The sequence below is a fragment of the Gymnodraco acuticeps genome, unplaced genomic scaffold (assembly GCF_902827175.1).
Source record: "Gymnodraco acuticeps unplaced genomic scaffold, fGymAcu1.1, whole genome shotgun sequence".
NCBI lineage: Eukaryota > Metazoa > Chordata > Actinopteri > Perciformes > Bathydraconidae > Gymnodraco > Gymnodraco acuticeps.
The window spans coordinates 318648-341490 of record NW_022990595.1 but is presented as its reverse complement, the minus strand read 5'-3'; the positions used below and the strand labels follow the sequence as shown (position 1 = coordinate 341490).

General features: G+C 42.1%; 1 protein-coding gene across 2 annotated transcripts; it reads left to right on the top strand.

Annotated features, from left to right (window-relative positions):
* The first annotated feature begins 913 nt into the window (after nt 1-913).
* On the top strand, nt 914-22192 carry atad5a (ATPase family AAA domain containing 5a). Of its 2 annotated transcripts, none has more exons than XM_034228865.1 (22): nt 914-1383; nt 1953-2016; nt 2132-3879; nt 4697-4781; nt 4912-5076; nt 5962-6091; nt 6438-6680; nt 7297-7442; nt 12243-12393; nt 12669-12989; nt 14827-14923; nt 15447-15529; nt 15614-15750; nt 15833-16010; nt 16451-16618; nt 16747-17007; nt 17096-17160; nt 18065-18254; nt 18722-18849; nt 18939-19774; nt 20727-20885; nt 21524-22192. In XM_034228865.1, the coding sequence occupies exons 2-22, from the start codon at nt 1963-1965 to the stop codon at nt 21600-21602; spliced, it is 5424 nt and encodes a 1807-aa protein (XP_034084756.1). In that variant the 5' UTR covers nt 914-1383; nt 1953-1962; the 3' UTR covers nt 21603-22192. The 2 variants fall into 2 exon arrangements, with proteins under 2 accessions (XP_034084756.1, XP_034084757.1); XM_034228866.1 differs by having other exon boundaries at nt 915-1383; nt 16747-16989.
* The last annotated feature ends 651 nt before the right edge of the window (nt 22193-22843 follow it).

The window sequence follows — 22843 nt, the reverse complement described above, 5'->3', positions numbered from 1 at the left end:
TTTACAGCAACAAACAAATGCTGATAACTCAGGAAAAGTATTGTTTTATTATTACAGTTGAATTCAGATTCAATTCTAATAATAAAACAATTCATCATGATTTTGAAAAGCCTAAGCAGACAAAAGCCAGCAATTAGTTTCAATAAACATAATTACCTTGACATACAATGACTTTTTCTTTATTAACAATGTGCAATTGTCTCTATTAAACAAATAAAATGACAACAATGTGATTAACAAATCAATGAATGAACACTTGCATTACATAAATGTCCTAAACAATGCAGAAAGGGTCGCAGAACAACATTATTGTCCTAAGTTTATTAACAGGAGTCATATGAGCTTAAACTTTACCTTTTGTTTCCATTGCCACTGTTGACTTTTCTGCTCCAGTCGAGTGACTCTATTGAAAATAACTCGGCTAAATCCCCAGCATCAATGCCAGATTCACTGTTTATGCGTGTATGGGGACTGAGATTCGGATAAACAGGAAAGAAAGTTTGCCTAGTATATGGACGAAGGTACGTTTTAACCGTTTGTTTGTTCGTTGTAATTGAAACAAAAAAAAAGCAGAAACAAGAAGTACCAGAAAAAAAAAACGACCCGTTTCTGCTTTTTTTTTTTTTTTCAATTAGAACGAAAAAACAAACGGTTAAAACGTACCTTCGTCACACCCAAAGGCAAAGACCTAGGCTACTTAAACAATATTTTGAACGCATTACTTTTACTTGTAACAGAGTATTTTTACACTTTGGAATTTCTCATTTTAAATGAAAAATCTCAGTACTTCGGAGTTATTTATAATGACAACGTATCATCATTTTGAGTGATCACTACATTGTCGCAGCCAGCAGAGGGGACTGTCACTTTCCCCTCTCTATTAAAATGCTTCCCCACCCGCCATCTTTGTTATGGGCAAACAACGTCCGGCGATGACGTAGAGATGTTCTCTTGTGTGATTGGTGGAAATGGGTCATGCCAAAGGTCACGTATATTTGGCGCTCTTCATTCACAAGTAATCTGGCGCGTTTTTGAAAGAGCAAAATACGTCAAGAAGAAACATGTTTTTGAAACCTTACTCGGAAACAATGGAGATTATAATCGTTTAACGCTTTCCTTGGTGCTTTAATATGTCCGTCGCTGACATGTTGGAAATGTTTGGACCACTTTTGGAAGCTGTGAGGAGTGGAGTGTGTTTGAAAGTAGCTTTCATTGAAGTCTGCTAGCTTGTTGTTTTACAGAGACATTTATAAGTCTGGTGGCAACACACACAGCTGTCCGTCTCACACAATGCATTTATACTGTTTGTTCACATTCTCGGGGAGGTGAATAAGTAAGAGAAAGAAGAAGACGACGAAGTTGCAGAAGGTTCTGTTTTTATTGGTAAGTATTTTCCTTTATTTGTATACTTGCTCGTCATTTGTCACAAACACTGGAGGAAGAAGCAGTTAGGCACAGGGCGCCATGATGATGCTAATGTCAGCTGTTACTGGCTGTCCGTGACGCCTATACGATTCATACTAATATGCTGTTTATAAACACTTCATACTGACTTTGCTTCACCAAAACTAACTTCCTGCATTGTTTGGTATTATTGCTTTTTTACAGTACTGTTTTGTGTAGGACTGTTTACACTGTCGGATACCATGGCGGTAAATTGACTAACACTAAAATGTATTGATTTGATCATTTGTATATTCTTATTTGAAACATCCAAATACATTTTTGCATTACAGTGTTGTGTTTTTTCACTTCTCTGTTGAAGCAAGAAAGATTATTGAAATCTATAATAATAATAATTGCCGTGTTACTTTTGATAAAGCTTCCTAACTTCTCAGGGCAACTCGTTTTTATGGCATGGGATTTAGACCACTGTACTAATTTGAATATAATTAGAGTTCCTCTCTACTTTATTCTCCAAGCACATAACAGTATTTCCCTTTTTGATTTAGGTCTCTTCAAATGATGGCTGGTGTTGTGGCAATGGCATCTGTCATTGAGGACTTTGACACCCAGGTATGTCTGTGACACAGATCTGTCCCATATCTAAAATGCAAAGCAGCGTTTGGGAAGTGTTCTTATTATTTCCTTTTGCATTATGTAGTTGATCATTTTGTCACTCCTTTTACAGTCTTGCAAGAAATCTCACAAAGATGGCGGCAGTCCTGTTGTCAAGACGATCAAAAACTACTTCTCTCCTGTGCCCAAGCCTGAGGAGAAACCCTTTTCGCCTCCGCGCTCCAACAACATCATGGACTACTTTAACCGTAAGGCTCCGTCCTCTAAAGAAAAGACCAGCTCACCTGAACTGTCAAAAGAGAACTGTCGGACTTCTCAACCTGCTGGAAAACACACCAGCCCAGAGGCAGCAGTGAAAAAGCCATCACAGAAACGGACTAGAAAGGCCAGCAAAGTTGCAAGAAAACTTGTGGAGGCTGAAACCATAAGTTTTACAGAGGAACCAAGCTGCCTGATTGTAGAAGAACAACATGAAAGCAGAGACTCGGCATCAGAAACCATCAGCAGCTGTGGTGTTCTTGGCAGTGATACAGCAGCCCTGATCGCCCAGCTTAGTGCTGAGGCCTATATCACTGGGGGGGAATCGGAGAATAATACCACTAAGACTGTCAGTGTTGAGCAGGCTGAAGAAGATGGTTCCAAATGTGGAAACGGTGTCAAACCTAATCTGGAACTGATTGGTATTGAATTATCTCCAACTGTACCATCAAAAGATAAAGCAAAACGAGTCAAAACTGTAGCACGGAATACTAAGAAGGCGAAGCACTCGAAACCAGAGGAGAACGAGAGCCCCTTGTGTGATGTTAGTATGGAGGTCAATTTGGATGAGGCCTCTCAGTTAAACCACAGCACTGTCACGGTCTCCTTTGAGGAATTTGTGCGGAACCAGGACAAGAGGAGGGGTGCAGAGGACAAAGAAGATGCAAGTAAAATCACACCTGAGGCAGAAGGAATAGCCTCTGACCAAATGGAGATCCTTAAAGCAGAGGAAAATGTTCTTTCAGGGGTGTCGCCTTTCCATGTCTCGCCCCGAACTGTCACCATCCAGGCAGAGGTGCATGTAGTCTCACCTAAACACGAAGTAGCCAAGGCAGGAGGAAAGTTAGCTACAATCTTCAACAGGAGAAAAGGTCAGATGAGCCCTGCAGAGGTTGTATCGTCTCCTCACACAGAGTCCGGACACCAACTTCCTTTTGCCTCTTTGACTGTCAAGCGTAAATCTAACGTGGTTCTTCAAGAGGAAGACTTGGAGCTGGCTGTGATCGAGAGTGAATCCACACCAAGGAGCAGCGAGGCAGTGAAGAAGCAGTTCATGGCTGCCTTCAAACAGCCCGGTCTGGATGGGTCCAAAAGCAAGCCTGGAAAGAGCCAGGGCAAGCAGAAGCAAGCTGGAGAGAAAGCTGCGGATGATGCAGACAAAGCTGCTGAAGAAGTAACTCCAGCCTCTGCTGAGCAAGTCCCTGCTGCCATGCAAGAAAATAAAGTGGCTAAAAAGAAACAAGCAAGAAAAGGCAGAAAGAAAGCTAAAGAAGAAAAGGATGCTCCACCTGCTGCTGCTGAAGCTGAAGAAACAGCGGTCATAGTTGTTGAGGTTGATGATGAGCCTCCCATCGCTTCAACTCCCTCCGTCCCAGAAGCGAGGAGATCCAGGAGAGAGGGGGCAGTAAGGCAAGCCCCCGAAGCCCCCCCAACATCCCCTATCAGGAAAACAAAGAAACTAAACGAGTCAAAGGATGCTGCTGCTGCTTTACCTGCGGACAGCCCTGCACATATTTCCACCTCAAAGACACGCAAGTCCAAACATGGAGTCTTCTTATCGGAGGTTGTGTGCTCACCTGACACACAAGAAAGTCCAATAAGGTGAATGATGATGGTTATTTATGATTGTATAACACATGCATTTATACACACCTGTAACCGATTTACCTTCACGAAGGTTGTCATGTTTGGTGTCGTAGTGAAACTGTTTTAAAGAGGTCTAGATTCAACTGCATGAATGCTTAAAGGTGGGGTAGGTAATTCACTTCAGAAACACTTTGTTATATTCCATGGAATGCTCTTAACATCCCGATAGCAATGAATACATGAAGTGCTTTGACAATAAATACATAACAATATTTCATCTGAGCCGGCCCGGCTAAAATAACTGGATGGCCTACCTGCCTGTCAGCCTTCCATCTGTGCACACACTTATCTCGTGCCCTCATTGGCGTTCGTGTGTGTTGGAGGAGGGGCTCTGTAATGAAGTCTGAAGGAAGGGGCAGATTTTTTCCAGTTGTGTACTTTCAAATTCTAGCGCACTCAAACTGGTTTCTCCATTCTTACCAACCCTACCTTTAAGGATGGAGTTTGTGGTGCTGTTGAATAATATTGGATCATACAGGAAAGTGTTTCTGTTGTTTAGAGTACTCTCATTGTATAGACAGAATAGAACAATTATAGAAACACTTATCACTCAAATATAATTGAGCAGCACTGAAAACGACATTCTCTAAAATTCATCATACGTAAACATCTTTCTTAAACAGAGTTTGTGCTAAAACTGAACATCATAACCTTCATAAGCGTAGCATTTATCAACAGACTGTTCTGTTCCAGGTGTGTTTATGCATATGTGTGGTAATGTTTTTTAAAGGTTGCTGTTTTAATTCAATGTTGTTTTTGTTTTCTTCAAAAGGATCAGATTTACCAGAGTCCATAGAAATGTTCCCAAGTCCAAGGCTGACAGTGAAAGTAGCAGCAACACCTCTTTAGCTACTAAAGTAAGTACAATTGTGTTTTTTTTTTACAGATCAATAAACGTAATGAATTTATTACCAAATGGAAAAACACATTTGAATATTTTTTAAATGTGGGCTGTAGATGATGAAGGAATGGTTTTATTTCTTTCAGCCATCAACGGACTCTAAAACAAGGAAGCAGGCAAAGAAGTTGGTGAAGAAAGCCAAAGTGATTCAGCAGAGTAAAAAAACTGCCGTCAAGGAGAAGGGCACCTTAAGGCGTTCGTCTCGAACTGAGGCCGCCTCCTACGACAAGAAGATCTACTGTGAAGACGAGGTACAGTGAAAGGCCTCAGGATGAATCGCACTGTAGTAAAGGGGATGGTTTACATTATATATACATGAAGAGTCAATGAAACGCCATGACGATGATGATCAGATAAACGTACATGCAGCATCTTTTGATTATTTCACATTGTGTGTTGTCTTTCCATTTTTCAATTGCACATGAAGTAGGGCTGCTCAATTCATCGTATTTTAATCGCAATTACGATTTTGGCTTGCAACGATTATGAAAACAACATAATCGAAATAAAACTATTATTTTTTTTTTATTATTGGTTTTTCAGTTGAATTACACTTAAAGTTCAGGGTAATCAACTGTTAAAAACATACTGTTCAAAACATTTTTTATCAATAAATGGATGTTTTCAAAGTAAATGAATAATCGTTTTTAATAATCTTGATATCAATTATTGACCCAAATAATCGAGATTATGATTTTTGCCATAATCGAGCAGCCCTACCATGAATGCATAAATACAGACTAGCACACATTAGGGTAGCAACCTTGTTACAGTTACATTGACCCTGTTGAAACATGCACAATTTATTATTCACCATCAAATCTTTTAGCACCATCGGTTGTCCTTCCTTTGAGAAAGTGCATTTTAGCCCAATATGAAGCATGTGCAATCACACAACCCTCAATGGCAAAGCAGCTTAATAAGACGTGGTGTAGAATGAGTGTTTCACTCTTATTTGGGATTTCTAAACGTAATAAGCAATAAAACCATTTGATCATATTTGAACAGTCGCCCCATGAGCTGTACATAAACACTTGGGCCATTTAGGGACTTCCACAATGGGACAACTTTATAAAAAATGTACGCCAAAACTTAATTTGAGTATTCACTTGTTTTTCTTATCTTTGTTGTTTCAGAACTCTGTCATCTGCGTGGAGAACGAACAGACGGCCACTCCTCAGACGGCAAAAGAAAAGAGTAAAAGCAAGAAGCATTTACGGAGTCTGAATGAAGTTCTGGGGAAAGCTTCTGCCAAGACTAGCCCAGGTAGTCTTTCGTATTTTGAATCACCGTTTTCTGTTCAGCATTTCTTTTTTTAAATCTCTCTGAATACAAAATGAACCACCAGAAAGCGGCTGAATCCATAACCACCGACTTGGAAACATTGGTGTGTAATCATCTGATTCATATTTACATCCAAAACTTTACTTATTCTTTGAGCATCACAACATGGATTATGGTAAAAAAAATAATCGTTTTATTTTGATTACGTTGTTTTTGTAATTGTTGCAAGCCATAATTGCAATTAAAATATGATTAATTGAGCAGCTCTAACCTTTACCACAAACAATAGAAATGTCTTCTAACAGTGTGGTGTTTTTCTTCCTCCAAGGCTCCAAAGGGGCCGCGCTGGGCCAAGAGAAGAAGGTCCCCGCAGTGATTTCCATCTTTGATGAGAGCGGCTCTGAAAACTCCCAGGATGACGAGCAGTTCAGGGCGCGCAGAGATTTCTTAAAGAGCGGCCTGCCCGAGACCTTCAGGAAACAGATCACCAAGACAACTGCAACCAGAGAGGCCTACTCGCTGTCCTGCTCCTCCTTTCAGACTGTTACTCACATCCAGCAACAACCACAAGGTGAGCTGTTCCTTCACAGACATACAAAGACTTTCATCTCCATTTGACGTTTCTTACACTTCATTTCAGAGACACGTTTTAATCTCACCTCACATTATTTATTTGATAATTTATAAGTGTATGTATTAATAATGCAAAACATCATTTACATCATGATTTATTTGTACAGATTACAATTGCATTCAAATGATCTCGTTGTAGACATCACAAGCTACCCCTAAAGAAATAGCCCTACCTTCAGCAGCTGCAACACATTAAAGTATTGATAACTTGAATTCAATTATATAATATACATTCTTCTGAAATTAGCCATTTGTCCAAAAGTGAAAGGGCTGGTGTAAATATTTTTACTTTTGTAGCTATAAATACATTTAGACGATAATACTTTCTAATGCAGGACTCTAACCGGCAACAGAAAATGTCTACACTGTTCAAAAGCACTTTGAATTGCCTTGTGTTGAAAGGTGCTATATAAATAAACTTGCCTTGCCTAATATTGCTGCTTTTACTTACATATATGACTTAATGTATTATTATTTTTGTTAATAATGACTGGTAAGTTGATAATGAATCAAGACAGGGATGATTAAAACCTGTTTTTGTTGTGTTTTGACAGACTGCCCCCTTTGGAGTTTACTATGGCCCGAGTCTTCATTACTGTGTCACCTGAAAGAGCTTTGGAGCCAAACATCAAACCCTCCACCTGTGAGCGGCTCCCTCTGTGTGAAGACACAACCAGACCCAAGAGCCTTTTGTCAACGGGTATGCTGTATTTTACATTACATTGCATTTAGCTGACGCTTTTATCCAAAGCGACTTACAATAAGTGCGTTCGACCAACAAAATACAAATTTGAAGAAAACAGAATCATATAAGTACATCAGGTTTCATAGAGCAAAAACATTTCAAGTGCTACTCAACTGGCTTTAGATAAGCCAGTCCTTTATTAGTATATAAGTGCTTTGTTAATAGTTCTATCGCTCGAAGTGGAGTCGAAAGAGATGAGTTTTCAGTCTGCGCCGGAAGGTGTGTAAGCTTCGACTGTCCTGATGTCAATGGGGAGCTCATTCCACCATTTTGGAGCCAGGATAGCAAACCCACGTGTTTTTGCTGATGGGAACTTGGGTCCCCCTCACAGTGAGGGTGCAGCGAGCTGTTTGGCTGATGCAGAGCAGAGTGGACGTGCTGGAGTGTACGGTTTAACCATGTCCTGGATGTAGGAAGGGCCAGATTCATTCGCAGCATGGTACGCAAGTACCATTGTCTTGAAGTGGATTCTAGCAGTTACCGGAAGCCAGTGAAGGGAGCGGAGGAGCGGCGCGGTGTGGGAGAATTTAGGAAGGTTGAAGACCAGACGAGCCGCTGCATTCTGGATGAGCTGCAGAGGTCGGATGGCACATGCAGGTAGACCAGCCAGGAGGGAGTTGCAGTAGTCTAGGCGTGAGATGACGAGAGCCTGGACCAGAACCTGAGTCGCTTTCTGTGTCAGCTGGGGACGTATCTTCCTGATGTTGTAAAGCGTGTATCTGCAGCAACGGGTTGTAGCAGCTATGTTTGCAGTGAAGGACAGGTTGTTATCTAGGGTCACACCCAGATTCCTTGCAGTCTGAGTCGGGGAAACAGTAGAGGTGCCGATGTTGATTGTTAGGTCAAGAGTGGGACAATCTTTTCCCGGAAGGAAAAGCAGTTCAGTCTTGTCAAGGTTGAGCTTGAGGTGGTGAGCAGACATCCACTGAGAGATGCCAGCTAGACAAGCAGAGATGCGTGCAACGGCCTGGGTCTCTGAGCGGGGAAAGGACAGAATTAATTGGGTGAATGAAAAACCATGCGGGCTAATGACTGATCCGAGCGAGTTTGTGTACAGGGAGAAGAGGAGGGGACCAAGAACAGAGCCCTGAGGGACCCCTGTAGTTAATTGACAAGGGTCGGACTCGGACCCTCTCCAAGTAACCCTGTAGGTGCGGTCTTTGAGGTATGAGGTGATGAGGGAAAGTGCAGAGCCTGAAACTCCAAGTTCTTGGAGAGTGCGAAGGAGGATCTGATGGTTCACCGTGTCGAATGCAGCAGACAGGTCCAAAAGGATGATGACAGAGGAGAGGGAGGCTGCTTTAGCAGTGTGCAGTTCCTCAGTGACAGCAAGGAGGGCAGTTTCTGTGGAGTGACCTGCCTTGAAACCAGACTGGTGCGGATCCAGAAGGTTGTTCTGATGGAGATAACTGGAGAGTTGTTTAAAGACAGCGTGTTCAAGTGTTTTAGACAGGAACGGGAGGAGAGAGACAGGCCTGTAGTTTATAACATCAGACGGGTTGAAAGTGGGTTTCTTTAGCAGAGGGTTTACTCTTGCCTCCTTGAGACTGTTTGGAAAGTGACCAGAAGTTAGAGAAGTGTTGATGAAATGGGTGAGAAACGGTAGAATATCAGGAGTGATAGTCTGAAGGAGGTTTGAAGGGATAGGGTCCAGAGGACAGGTGGTAGGACGGGCAGAGGTAATGAGGGTAAGAACCTCACTTGGAGAGAGAGGGGAAAAGGGGGTAAGTGTGTTGGTGGAAGGAGGGTCTGGTGACCCAGCGGTGAGTAAAGGTGAGTCAGAAAAGGAAGAGCGAATATCAACCTTTTTTTCAAAGTGGTTAACAAAGTCGCTTGACAGAAGGGAGGAGGGGGAAGGGGCTTTGGGAGGGTCCAAGAGGGAGGAGAAGATGGAAAATAGTTTTTTGGAATAGGAAGATTGGATCTTATCTTGAAAGAAAGTGCTTTTTGCCTGAGAGATCAAAGCAGAGAAAGAGGATAGGAGAGCCTGATAGGTTAGGAGGTCGTCATGGTGTTTGGATTTCCACCGTTTCCGCTCTGCTGCCCGAAGGATGGTTCTATTAGCACGCAGTGCATCATTTAGCCAGGGAGCAGGAGGGGACTGACGAGCCTGCCGAGATGTGAGAGGACAGAGAGAGTCCAGAGTGGATGAGAGAGTAGAGAGGAGAGTTTCTGCAGCAGAGTTTGGAGGCAGGAGTTGGAAAGAGTCAGAGGAAGGGAGGGCTGAGAGAACCGATGAGGCAAAGCTAGAGGGGGAGAGGGAACGAAGGTTACGGCGGACAGGTGCAGGATGAGATGAGAAGAGATTAGTTTGTTATGTTTGGAAAGGGGTAGAGAGAATGAAATGAAGAAGTGATCGGATGTGTGGAGCGGGTTTACAGAGAGGTTAGAAGTAGCGCAGTTCCTTGAGAATATGAGATCAAGGACATTGCCAGCTTTATGAGTCGGTGGGGACGGAGACAGTGAGAAAGCAAAGGCGGTTAAAAGAGATGTTAGTTCAGATATCTTCCCTGTCTGGAGGTTGAAGTCTCCAAGAAGTACAGCGGGAGGGCCAGTTTCAGGGATGTGTGAGAGGAGATTATCTAATTCCTCCAAGAAGTCCCCCAAGGCGCCTGGTGGACGGTAGAGAACAACAATGGTTAACTGTATAGGATGGGTTACTGTGACGGCATTGAATTCAAAGGTGGAAGGAGTGAAGTTAGGTAGCTTGAAGAGGGAAAAGCTCCATTTGGGAGAGAGCAGGAGACCAGTGCCACCTCCTCTGCCAGTGGGTCTGGGTGTATGGGAGAAGGAATATGCTGTGGAGAGAGCTGCTGGCGTGGATGTGTTGGATGGAGTAATCCAGGTCTCAGTGAGAGCAAGGAAATCCAGAGACTGCAGGGAGGCGTAGCCAGAGATGAAGTCAGCCTTAGGAACAGCTGACTGGCAGTTCCACAGGCCCCCTGAAACTAGATGTTGGATCTCAGTGGAGCACGTGGGATAGACGAGAGCAGGCCGGTTATATCGATTACGAGATACACGGGGCCAGTGATAGTTGCGAGAAGACACATGAACAGGAATGGAGAAAATACACATGATTATAGCATGAGGGGCTAAAAAACAAAATAAAACACCAGCGATACTTAGCTCAATTAAAGTAGGATTTGCCTCCCTCGTGACTCCTGCAGGACTCTAATGTCTTTGTCAGTCTTCGTCTGTCCGACGCTCCAGGAAAGTTACCTAAAATGGACACCTGATTGCTGAGTTCTCACAGCTGTGGGGCCACGTCCCTTTAATTAGTTAACTCTCTGCAGCTGGTGGCCCTCAAAAGGAAATCTAGACTGGCTCCCTCCTGAGTTGTTATTGTCTTTTCAGTGGCCCAATGGTTTTACAATTACATTAAACCCTAAGTTATAAAGTTATGAGTTTAACCCTTAATACAGTTACACCTACTCAATAAAGCTCTTAGTATTCTACAAATGTTTAAATCAAAGTTAACCCTAGCAGTCAGTTAGTTCAGTTTTAAGGTTTCAGTCAAATTACTTGTCCCAAGTTTCTGCCTGACAGATACTGTAGCGGTTTTGAGATTTAAAATCACAATTTCAGTCAGATCAACTACAGAGCATGTATACAGAGTACACACACTGAAACAGAGAAGTCTAAAAACACAATGTTACTCACACAATTCTAGAAGTCACCCGTCGTTATCCTGTCAAAATCGAGTTGCACACTGTATTTATTTGTATTTATATCTGGTTTAAAATGACTACCTCTCTGCATAGCTGTGTTGTTTTTACAAATAATTTAAAAGGCTTAAAGGAGACATGTCATGCTTTTCCGGTTATTACCCGTCCCCTTGTGTGTTATGAAGGTTTTTATTTATAAAATACAATAAACACTACATCAATAAATTGTATAAAAATGTCAGTTCACTGTGACGAAGTTACCTTCGTCACAGCCTCGTTGGAGATCCGTCATTGTCTATTTGATTCTTCCGGGTACCGCATGATGTCAACCCGTACCCGGAACGAAATGGACCAATCCGTGGAGCCGTTACGTTACGTCACGTCCGCGGAGCCGTTACGTTAAGCCCCCGCTGATTGGTCTAAATTGACCAATCCACGGACTTCCTCACACACACACACACTCAGTGCAGGCAGCTCTGCTGATTTCTCCTCCCTGGCTGCAGGCTAATAACAGACAGTTGGGATCGCGGCGAAATTCTCTCTGCAGACCCATTCTCTCTGCAGACCCATTCTCACAGCGTTTATCAACCTTTTTCTTACTCAATATCAAGCCACACTTATTGTTTTTACTTCGGCTGTGACTTTGTGTGTGCTCAGGATGAGTTTGGCTGTGTATTGCTAAACAAGGAAACAACACCTCCACGGAGCTCAGCGCGATTCACAACGCCCCGACCAATCAGAGCACACTGTGCTCACAGGGAGGGTGGGGCTGGAGCTATTGGAGCTTCAACGAGCCGTTAAAGGCAGAGAGTGAAATTCAGTGAATACACGTAGTTTACAGAGATGCTGTATGAGGAACCAATGTGAGTTTGGAAAATTGCACAATATAAATCTGTTCTAGTAGACCTCAACAATGGAATTATGATCAGTGGAAATGGCCATGACATGTCTCCTTTAAATGCTTATTTGTCTACAATGGGTGTGTTTTGTGCTTTGTAGTGTTGTTTGATTATAACTTTGTATCCATCCAGCTACAGTGGGGTTAACCAGCAGACCCAGTATTAAATAAAAGTACATTTGTTCTTTGAAGGGTTCTGGCTGGAGGCCTGAGATCTCTGAAAGTGTTCGCCGGCTTCTAACGGAGGAGATCAGCACCGCTAACCCTTCCTTCGATGTTGAGATGTTCCTCTCTCGCTTCCTAAAGAGACGCGCCGACCACCAGCAGCAGTGCACGGCCTCAGGTCAGTCTGACAGGGAGTTCATTCACTTGAGACAAGAGTTTAAATGTTGAGTTTCAAAGCATCAGGTTGCAGCAACAGTTTATTTCAGGCTGGTTTAAAGCTTAACGTCATGTAACATCTGTATTTCTGCATCGACAGGAAGAACAGTTTCTTGAATGTTCATGAATGTTACATATATCAACATTTTCAAATCAGTTCAATTCATGTTCACAAATGAGCCAAAATAAGTACATCAATCTAAAGATTCTCAACATCCTGTGCATGTCACTAACTAGACCCTGAAGCTGAAACCAGAGTCTCCATCACCACACCGCCCGCTGAACCAGTGGTAGGGAAGAGGAAGAGGAGGGATGATGAGGGGGAAACGACCGCCAAGCTTGCCAAGAAGCAGCGCGCCAACTGTGCCGAGGAAAACGTTTCAGAGCCCGAGCCAACGAAAAGACGAGGACGCCCGAGACGAGCTCAGAGATCGAGGACAGAGGATGCGGCGAATGAGAACTCAAAGCCTTCAGCCAAAAGTGCTGCCTCCCCGTCTGAAGATGACTCTGTGGTTGAGGTCGGTGACTCGCCTGTCGGAGAGAGTGCTGGGAAAAAAGGTGAGCTACTACATTTCATGGTCTCCCCCATCTGATTGAATGATATCTCTATCTACTCAATGTGCAATCCTTAAATCAATCCATGGGAGAAAGAAAAAATCCTTCTCTTAGCTGTATTGCTATTTTTATGTTTAGATTGTTTTGGTGCGAGTTTCCAGATGTGGTAGATATCACCCATTGAGATGTCTTCCTACTTTTTAATGGAACAAAATGGCACACACACGTTTGAAAAGCAGTGTCTCTTTCCAGAAATCACGACCCTGTTACTCAAAGTAATCCTTGAAACCTTGGTTAGATTATTTCATACAAGAACTATTTTCTTTTTCCAAACAACACCTGGAACCCTAGGAAGGAAGAAGAGGCCTGAGCTCATTTATTGTCTTGTGTAGTTCAGTAGATAGAAAATAGTTACTTTTGTCTAAAATGTGTTACTGGCATGACAACTTTCATACATATAAGGAGATCATTTGTGTGCTCATTATTAAAATAGGTGCTGAATTGATCCAGTTGCTGTCTCAGGGCTCGACATTAAGGACTGCCCGATGGCCCGGGGCCATCTAGTATTTAGCTCGGGCAATGAAGCCTCACCTGCTGGTTGCCCGATCGGGCAATCTATTATGCCAGTATCATGCAGCTCGTGGATCAGTGATGAGTGACCCGACAGTAAAACTAAACATATCTATAACTAGTTCAGGTAGTTTGAGAGGTAATTAAAATAGCTACGTGTGATATTCTAACCTGAAGTGTGTGTGTTGTCCGCTCACCGCTGCATGTGATGATGCAGAGCTGCGTGTCGACTAGTCAGCAGCAGCTGATCTCTCTCTCCCGCCAGATTAGACTTGATCGCGTTTATGTCCATATCGATCAGATCCAGCTAGTTCTAGCTAATGATATGACTACCTGCTTATTAAAAGACACCTAAACAATAAGTGTCGCTATGCAACTGGGTGAGGCCACAAAGTATAGCGCAGCATTGTGCATTTCTTTACATGCCCACCGGAACCCCGAGGCATTACCAACAGATCAACGCACAATCAACCCATCCAGGACATCTCTTTCTCCACATTACGTGTTAGACATTAGAATTGACTATTCTTGTCTGTCACATAAGTGGCGCAACTGAAGCGGTATTGCGCTCAAGGGAAATCATTTTGACCGGACATTTTGACCGAAGAGATTTAGATTTGCCGGCTAACGGGAACTCTGACGTCGCCATTTTGTGTGCTTCGCGGATGCGCTCGGCTCCTCTCGACTGCTGCTCGGGTCTGCTCGGTCAGCTTCCGGATGAGGAGGCATTCATTCGACCAACTTACAGTAGATAACATTACAAACATTTTTAACAGGGTTCATACTAGTGTAAATAATGTTTGTTTTGGCAGTTATAACTGAATGTAATGTTTTCTACTTGTTTCCATCTGGGAAGGCATTTGCCTTCATCAGATGGAAAGTGTCTTGACCAACAACTTAAGTATTTCTTATAGCTATGCAGGGCATGCAAGCGAGCAAACACAAACAAGAACAAACAAACAAGTGAAATGAAGAATACAATTACAATTGTACAATACAATATTGTGGTGGTTCATCTTATAATTCAGTCTAGAGAATGCACCAGACAGCATCTAAGACCTGCAAAAATCTAAATGTTCTAGGGGGAGGCCCCCCAAACCCTTCGTGCGTCATTTCGTCCGCGCGTATTTTTCTCTATTGGGCTCAGGGCCATCTGTAAATTAGCTTAGATGGCCCACAGGGCCATCTCCCAAAAATCCTTAATGTCATGCACTGTGTCTGTAAACTTCATTGGCTGTTGTCAGTAATGAACCAATGATTTGTTGATCAGATTTGATGAAGGAGGACGTGCTCTGGACGGACAAATATCAGCCCCAGCACACCAGTGACATCATCGGCAACACCGCCTCAGTGAGGAGGCTGCACAGGTGAGGAGATGAGACTGCTTTCATTTGACTAAATAACTATTATTTTTACATTTTAAGCTTTTAATGATTTCAAATGGAACTTTGAATTTAATATTTACGTCGTTTTCACAATTAAAGATCTTTGAACAAAGTCCAAACTACTTTTTTTATGAATATAACTTTTCTGTCTCTATTTGTATTCGTTAAGCGGGAGAGCAGTTTTTTTGACTGCTGATAAAAAGTAATTTTTAAGGCTAAAAAGGTACAGGAAAAATATGATGGAATCCGATTCTGCAAATAGTACCATACTATTAATATGAGTATAGCCTAACTCTTTTCTGTGCAGATAACGCATGTTTTGAATGAAGCTTCAAACTAGGTTGAACAGCCCTAAAGAACAGTAAACACTGTATTTGCTTTAAACTGTATCTCTTTCATTGTAACTGCAAGTTACACAAGTTTGCACTATATGTGTGTGAGACCACTTCTGTTATTGTCTCAGGAACTTTGAGTTCATATTACATGTTTTTGTTCTTATGTTCAGCTGGCTGAAAGAATGGAAACTTCGTGCAGATCGGGAAGAGAGAAAAAATCAGAAAGAGAAGAAACGGGAGGAAAGCGGAAATGGTAGGAGATTAGATCATTTGTTCTCCTCATAACTTCTCTCTGGTGGATGGGTGTGCTGACTGCATGGTGGCTCTTTGTGTCCAGACTCAGAGTGGGACTGCGGAGTGGAGGACTCTCAGGATGGAGAGGACACGTTGTGTAATACGATGATCATCACCGGACCCACTGGAGTAGGGAAGACTGCAGCGGTCTACGCCTGTGCCCAGGAGCTGGGCTTCAAGGTACAGAAGCTTCAAAGTACACAACTGTAACATCTGTGAAAGAATTGTCTTCACTTCCTAACGTCCTCTCTGGTCTTCCAAGGTGTTTGAGGTGAATGCTTCGTCTCAGCGCAGCGGCCGTCTGATCCTGTCCCAGCTGAAGGAAGCCACTCAGTCTCACCAGGTGGACAGTCAGGGGGTCAACGTACACAAACCCACCTACTTCAACAGCTACAGCACAAGCAGCAGCGCTGGCCCTCTCAAGCCTGGATCCTCGCCCAGTACGTCCAGACACTCACGTTTATAGCACCGGGTCTAAAGGATTTGGGGGGTTGTGTTTTATGCACATTTGGGGAAACTTTGAGAATGACCATACAGTTTAAATTATTTGTTTTTGGAATCTACTTGAGTGCACTTTCAGAACATACTAGGAAGAAAACAACCCCAGTTGGTTAGCATCAGACCGGAGCTGAAGAGCTAAGTTGAATAGCATTTGGTCTGATGTCCGTTGGTGTTCGGATCAGGGGGTCACAGGTTCAAACCCCACTGCAGTCAGCATGTCGTTGTGTCCCTGGGACACTTCACCCCAAATTGCTCCTGTGGGGATTGCCCACAGTATTGAGTATGTAAGTCGCTTTGGACAAAAGCGTCTAACATGTGATGTAATGTTTACGTAAAACTTTTGGAAGTTGATCACTGATTATTTTCTTTTTTCTTCCAGGAAAGTTGAACTCTCCTCGCAGGGTGGTTTCCTCTCCCAGGAAACATCCGCAGTCCCCAAGAGTTGCTCGGAAAGGAAACCTGGCTCCAACCTCCTTAGCTAACTTCTTCAAAATGGGTCGACCCACCGAGGTGGAGACACCCGACACCAAGAAGAATGAACAAACGGGTACATTTCACCTTCAATGTGTCAATTGTTGACTTACATGATGATTTAACCTTCATGAAAAGTTATCAGCGCTTTAATAGTAAGATTTGTACCATTTCTTTCTCTCTCTCCTCCATCTTTTTATATAGCTGCTTCCAAGAAAGTCATCAAAGCAAAAGAATGTGCCATCAAGCCCAAAGCCCCTGCGGTGGATTCACCAGCAGCTACCACCCCTAAAGAGAAGAACAGTGAAGAACAGAGCAAGAAGACGGCCACCTCGCTGATCCTGTTTGAAGAGGTGGATGTTATTTTTGACGATGACTCAGGGTTTCTAGCTGCCATCAAGACTTTTATGACGACTACAAAGCGGCCAGTTATCCTCACCACCAGCGGTGAGTCGAAGCAGAAAGGTCAAAGGACTCACAGTTTGCTCTGCGTTTATTTATTTACGCTCTGTCGGGACTTCTGAGTTCAAATCTAATCCTGCCTGTTTTGTAGATCCTGCTTTCAGCTCCATGTTCGATGGCGACTTTGAAGAGATCCTTTTCAAAACACCCTCAATGGTGAGTGGATGATTTCTAAACCTTGTTTGTTTTGGCTTATTGACTGAATGTGGTGATTTCATTTTTTAATTTTTTAATTTATTCTACTAATTCATCCAAAAAAGAAAAATATATAATTCATACACACTAAGATAAACAAAATGAGTAGAAGCGGGAGGGCTGAAGCATAGCTTATGGGAAGTAGCCCTCCCGTGAATCATCCTAATATAACATTGGCATTATTGCGTCAAAAACGTATAGAAATGAAGGAGTACAAAGAAATAAAGAAAACTGGGAAAAAAATTAATGGAGGTTAGGGAAAAAATAAATAAATGCATATATATATACATATATATATATATACATGAAAACTAGATATAGGGTCATTTTCTGCACATGTCAATAGCAGTTGACCTACTTTTTTTTAAAAGGAAAATACTATATATAAAAATATATATATGTACACATGTACTTGGCAAATAAATAATAATAATATATGAATATAAACATTGTGAACACTTATTTTCAAGTGACTTTCTTTACATTCATATGTTCACACATACACAGAATATACATCAGCACCATATGTTCAGGTGTATAAGTACACAAATGCACTCATATACAAATATTACAAGGCAATTTCCAGGGCTGAAATAATAATTCAACCGCGTAACGATGAAAATAAATAATAAGAAAAAAATGAATAAAAAGTCATGTAAACAATATTAAATAAATAAACAAACTGAGAAGTTATTATTTCTAAAAAAGATAATTGATTCTGGGAATACCTAGTATTTGTTAGCTGGAGTAATCTGCAAATATAATTGTTTTGATTTGATTGATGCAAATAAAGTACGAGAGGTCAGATGTATGTAGTGTTTGTGCACCAGTCAGTTATGTGTTGGTCCTTCTCTCCCTGGTGCAGTTGGATGTGAGCAGCTTCCTGCAGCTGTTGTGTCTGACGGAGGACGTGAGGACAGACGTCCCGGACATCAGCGCTCTGCTCAGACTCAACGGATGCGACATCAGGCAGAGTTTACTGCAGCTGCAGTTCTGGACGCGCAGCGCAGGAGGCCGCCACCTGACCAGGCCACTGACACACACTGGCAAAAGTGGTGAGCTCTATTTCTTTTTTAGTGTGTCAAAACATCTTTAATCTTTCTTCTTGATCAGGAGGGAGATAGGCTTTTCCATCCCTTCTGTATAACTACCTATTCTGCACTCACCGCCTAAAATCGTTTAAATCACTCGCAAAGCAATAAACTGATTAGCTACAAGTCACACAGTCAAATAGAACAGAAGAGCTTTTTCTGTTGACCAAAGTCTAGACTTACAACCAAGCATTTGCTACCATGGCATGAGTTGAAGGTCCCAATCCGCACAGCAACAGGTTTTTTATTGATTTTTAGATTTGAACTGACTTGTATTGTTTCTCCGTGACAGTTTTACATTTAGTATTTTTTTTACAGCATAATTGGATTTCTATCTCTCGTCATTTTGTAAACCGCTGTGTAGAAAATGTGTTATCATTTTTATAAATGACTTTTTTTAACCTGATGTTATTTTTCCGTCTCATTCGCAGAGCTAAAGCCAGAGGCTGATGAAGAATCGGCAGGGGTCACTCTCCCTCCCTGTGAAAGCGGCTGCACAGAGAGCATGCTGGGTCTTCTGAATGTGGAGCCTGAGAGAGACATGTGGGAGCTGCTCAGGGTAAAACATTACATTACCACAAACACTGCTTAGATGAAGAACATGTACCAAGTTGAGTCCTTGATTCACCCTGTATGTGTTGTCAACAGGGTCCGGGCGAGGAGACGTTACGCTGGGAGCTTCTGACTCACTGCAAGCATCGAGGAGTGGACCTGCTCTATTCCAACATGGAGACTCTCTTACCTCTACCACACACACAGCTGACTACCTCCACATACAAACCAGAGCCATCTGTCCCTGCCGCACAAGAACATCCTGCTGAGCCAAAAGAGCTGCCATCACATACCAGGTTACTACAAACCTCAGAGTCTGCAGATTGCTCCGAAGACAGCAGTCCAGTGAAGATGTCCAAGAGAATGAAGAAGAACAAGAAGCGGCACTGTCTACCTGAAAGGGACGGACTGAACTCCGACTCGGAGTCAGAAGACGGCTTTCTATCCCTCTGCAAGCCGCAGGGCGCTCCTCAAGCGAAGGAGGAAGTCAAGGAGACTTTGGTTTCCCAGAAGGTGAAGAGAAAGCCTCTGACTCCAGAGGAGAGGCTAAAAAGTCTCCCCGTCTCGCAGTGTCTAGACTCAATAGCTGACTTTTTCGACAACATGTCGTACATGGACTCCTTGCTTGTTGGGGGTGACGAGCGCAGAAATATGTCCTCGCTGGGAGCGGTACTGAAAGACGGGATGACCGATGAGTCGCGGCTGGAGTCTGACAGTGAGAGCTGGATGAGAGCAGAGCGCATCATGGAGATCCCTGCCGCTGTGGAGGCTCTGAGCTTCAACAGGTGTCGGGCCGCAGCAGTGGAGGCCTGGAGGAGAGCCCAGCAGCTGCAGGGGGAGCTGGGAGAGCAGGCAGCGGCAGAGCTCACCCTGCCTGTAGCTGCTCATTGTGAGGGTTACAGCTTCACCCAGGACGGCCCCTCTCAACCACAGTGAGTGATGCTTGTCATTTATAAACTAATGCACTGTGGCGTAGGGCTGTGCAATTAATCATATTTTAATCTCGATTACGATTTTGGCTTGCAACGATTACGAAAACAACGTAATCGAAATAAAACGATTATTATTTTTTATTAAAAATAATAATAAATGTAGTTATTATTATTTATAATATTTTTTTGTTTTTTCAGTTGAATTATGCTTAAAGTACCGGGTAATCAACTGTTTAATCAACTAGTTTGTAATAATCGTGATATCAATTATTGACAAATAATCGTGATTATGATTTTTGCCATAATCGCACAGCCCTACTGTGGCGTAGTCACCATGGTCAAGGTGGACATTGGTCACTGAATGAACAAATTCTAACCCCGACCAGTTAAACCTCTGAACCCTAAAGCTCACCTTGAACCCTTTTCACAAAAATATACAACTCCTTATGGAAACAGCAAAATAACAGCTAGAAATGGGGATATCTCAAAAATGTCTTTAGTGCAGAATAATAGTTGTAATGCCATAAATGATACAAATAATAAATACAAATGTTTCACTTTGCCTTTCCCAAATATCGAGATCTCACCATGTCTAAAGTGTATAACTATATATATTTGTAAAAGCTACACTTGCATCCTCTCGTTTCCTGCCATCTTTGCTCCGGGTAATCTTATATGTTGTTAGTTCACCTGCTGAAGTGCTTGTCTCCAAAGATTAGTTCAAGGACATCTGTTGATGTTTTTAAAATGTCTTGATATGATGTGTTATTTTTGTGGGGAAAAAATAAAATATTATTTTCAAAGCTACAGAAGGGGTTGCTCCATAAGGACCAGTTAAGATAAGATATACTTGATTTTTGGGCTTCAACGCCACAATGCAATCATAGATCATCATAAATAGACTCATGCATAAGAAGTTCAAAGGCTGATGAAGTGTTTCGATGTGTTCCAGGATGGCCCAGCGGAGGAGGAAAGTGATGGACAGTCTGATGTTCAGAGGAGTTTCTGGTACTCTGGGAAACAGACCAGCCGCTGCTCTGGATTATTTACCCACCCTCCGCACCGTCTGCAGATCAGAGCAGCTGAAGGAGCAGGGCAAGGTTAAACGAAGGTGAGCATGCAAAAACATTAATAAGCTATGTACTTGGCCAAAAGCACTAGGGTCTGGGTTTGAAGCATGGATGTATTTTAAGAACTGAATGCGACCGAGGTAGGGCCTCATTCAGTCCTATGAGAACTGCTCTGGCTCATGAAGACAAAATGGCCTGACGCTGTCGAGAGCAGAACCTCACAAATGATCCATCATGCCTGGCTGTCGAGAGCACAAATACCTGTATGTGCGCTCATAGAGCATGCACAGTTGAGTTTTCCATTAAGCCCCGCCTCTGATCTCCCGCTCTCGGCTCAGTAGAATGAATGGAGTGAAAATAAATCTGGATTCAGCTTTTAGCGCATTTTACAACTTTTAAAACCTAATGATATAAATAAGGGCTATAAAAGTGTTCTAACTGGGTCGTTTATTTAGTTTTAAAAAAAATGATATTCTGATTTACAGACGTCTCTTTCCCAATGTAACTCAACGGGAGAAAGTGTTTTTGGGCTCAGTGTCCGGCACACTTCCTGGGGGCTTGGTTTAAAGTTATGATGTAGGATTTGATTTTGACACAAAGTGCATATAACTGACGGACTACAAATACATGTGTTAAAGTGTAAACAGAAGACTCTTAAGCAGTTTTTTTCCTCCTCTAGGTTCCTGCACTACCTGGAGGCGATCCACCTCGGTCTAGACAAGACAACTCTGCAGCTCCTGGCTGAAGACTTCCCCTGAACCACTGAGGGGAAAGCTCCATATTAATTGGCTATTTAATTGGAACACTTTTGTTTTTTCTGTCTGCCCCTTTGTCTCTTATGATTCTGACCTGGTCAGAGGTGTGTGTGCACAATGGATGCCGGGTGAGGTTTCCACATATTTATTCCAAGATGGAAATGACTGAATCACTAAATACAGAACATGTATTCTCACCTGAAGGGGCCACAGCTAAATCACCTCAAATGTTGTCACATCTTTAGAATGCACTAAAGAGTTCTACTTTATATAATGTTTGTAATATTGAGCGCTGCTGGAGTGTGTTTTTGTACAGTTGTGTTTTATTCGTAGAAGCCTCATTTATAATTTTCTTTTGGAAATTGCTTTTGAGGCGCAAATATGTTTCATTGAAGATTTGTATTGGATTCACATGTAAAATAGAGGTTGTAAAGGATGGTATACATTGTTATTCTCCACGCAAGTTCACCTACATCACCTTCACACAGTGACTTTTTTTTATTTGTTATTTTTTGCTTGTTTTTTAACCTTAAATATACATTCACAGTGGATTTTTGTTTTGACCAAATAAAGGTTTATAACAACTCAATTAATAGATCTCTCATCGTGTATGTGCTTGAGGTGAGATAATACAGTCAAAAACATGTTTCATGCACTGGTCAATTGTTAGGGTTAGAAAAGTGGAGGAAAGTCATTACTATTACATTTTAGTTTTACTAACTTCGTTTATTTGCGTCTTTACATTTTTCCTAAAATCACCAAAAGTCAACTTTAGACTGCATTTGCATATATAAATATAACATTTCCGAAAACTTGCAATGTAAACATTTGTTGTCTTAATACAACTAATGAACTGCGAGACTTTCAAGAAGATGAGTATTTCTCACCTTCTTGCAACAGGCGGAGTTCTCCGAATTAGTTTTTTTCTCATACGTTGAGGAAGAAATCTCCACCAAAATAGCACAAACTTTCCAGCTCCATTTCTATCTATATTCTGAAGGTTTTGTTATACATCTTTTTAAACCCTTAATTATTGAACATTTGCTTCATAAAAACATGGCTGTTGATAGTATTTTCTGATCTATGTATACAAAAAAATCCTTCTGCAAAAATAGGTAGTAATAATTCAACAAACTACAGTAAAATGTTTAACCTATAGCTTCATCATATAAGATGTTTGACAAAATAAGACATTTTCTTATTTACATGTAAATATCAGATAAAACAACAAAACAATCAAGTGG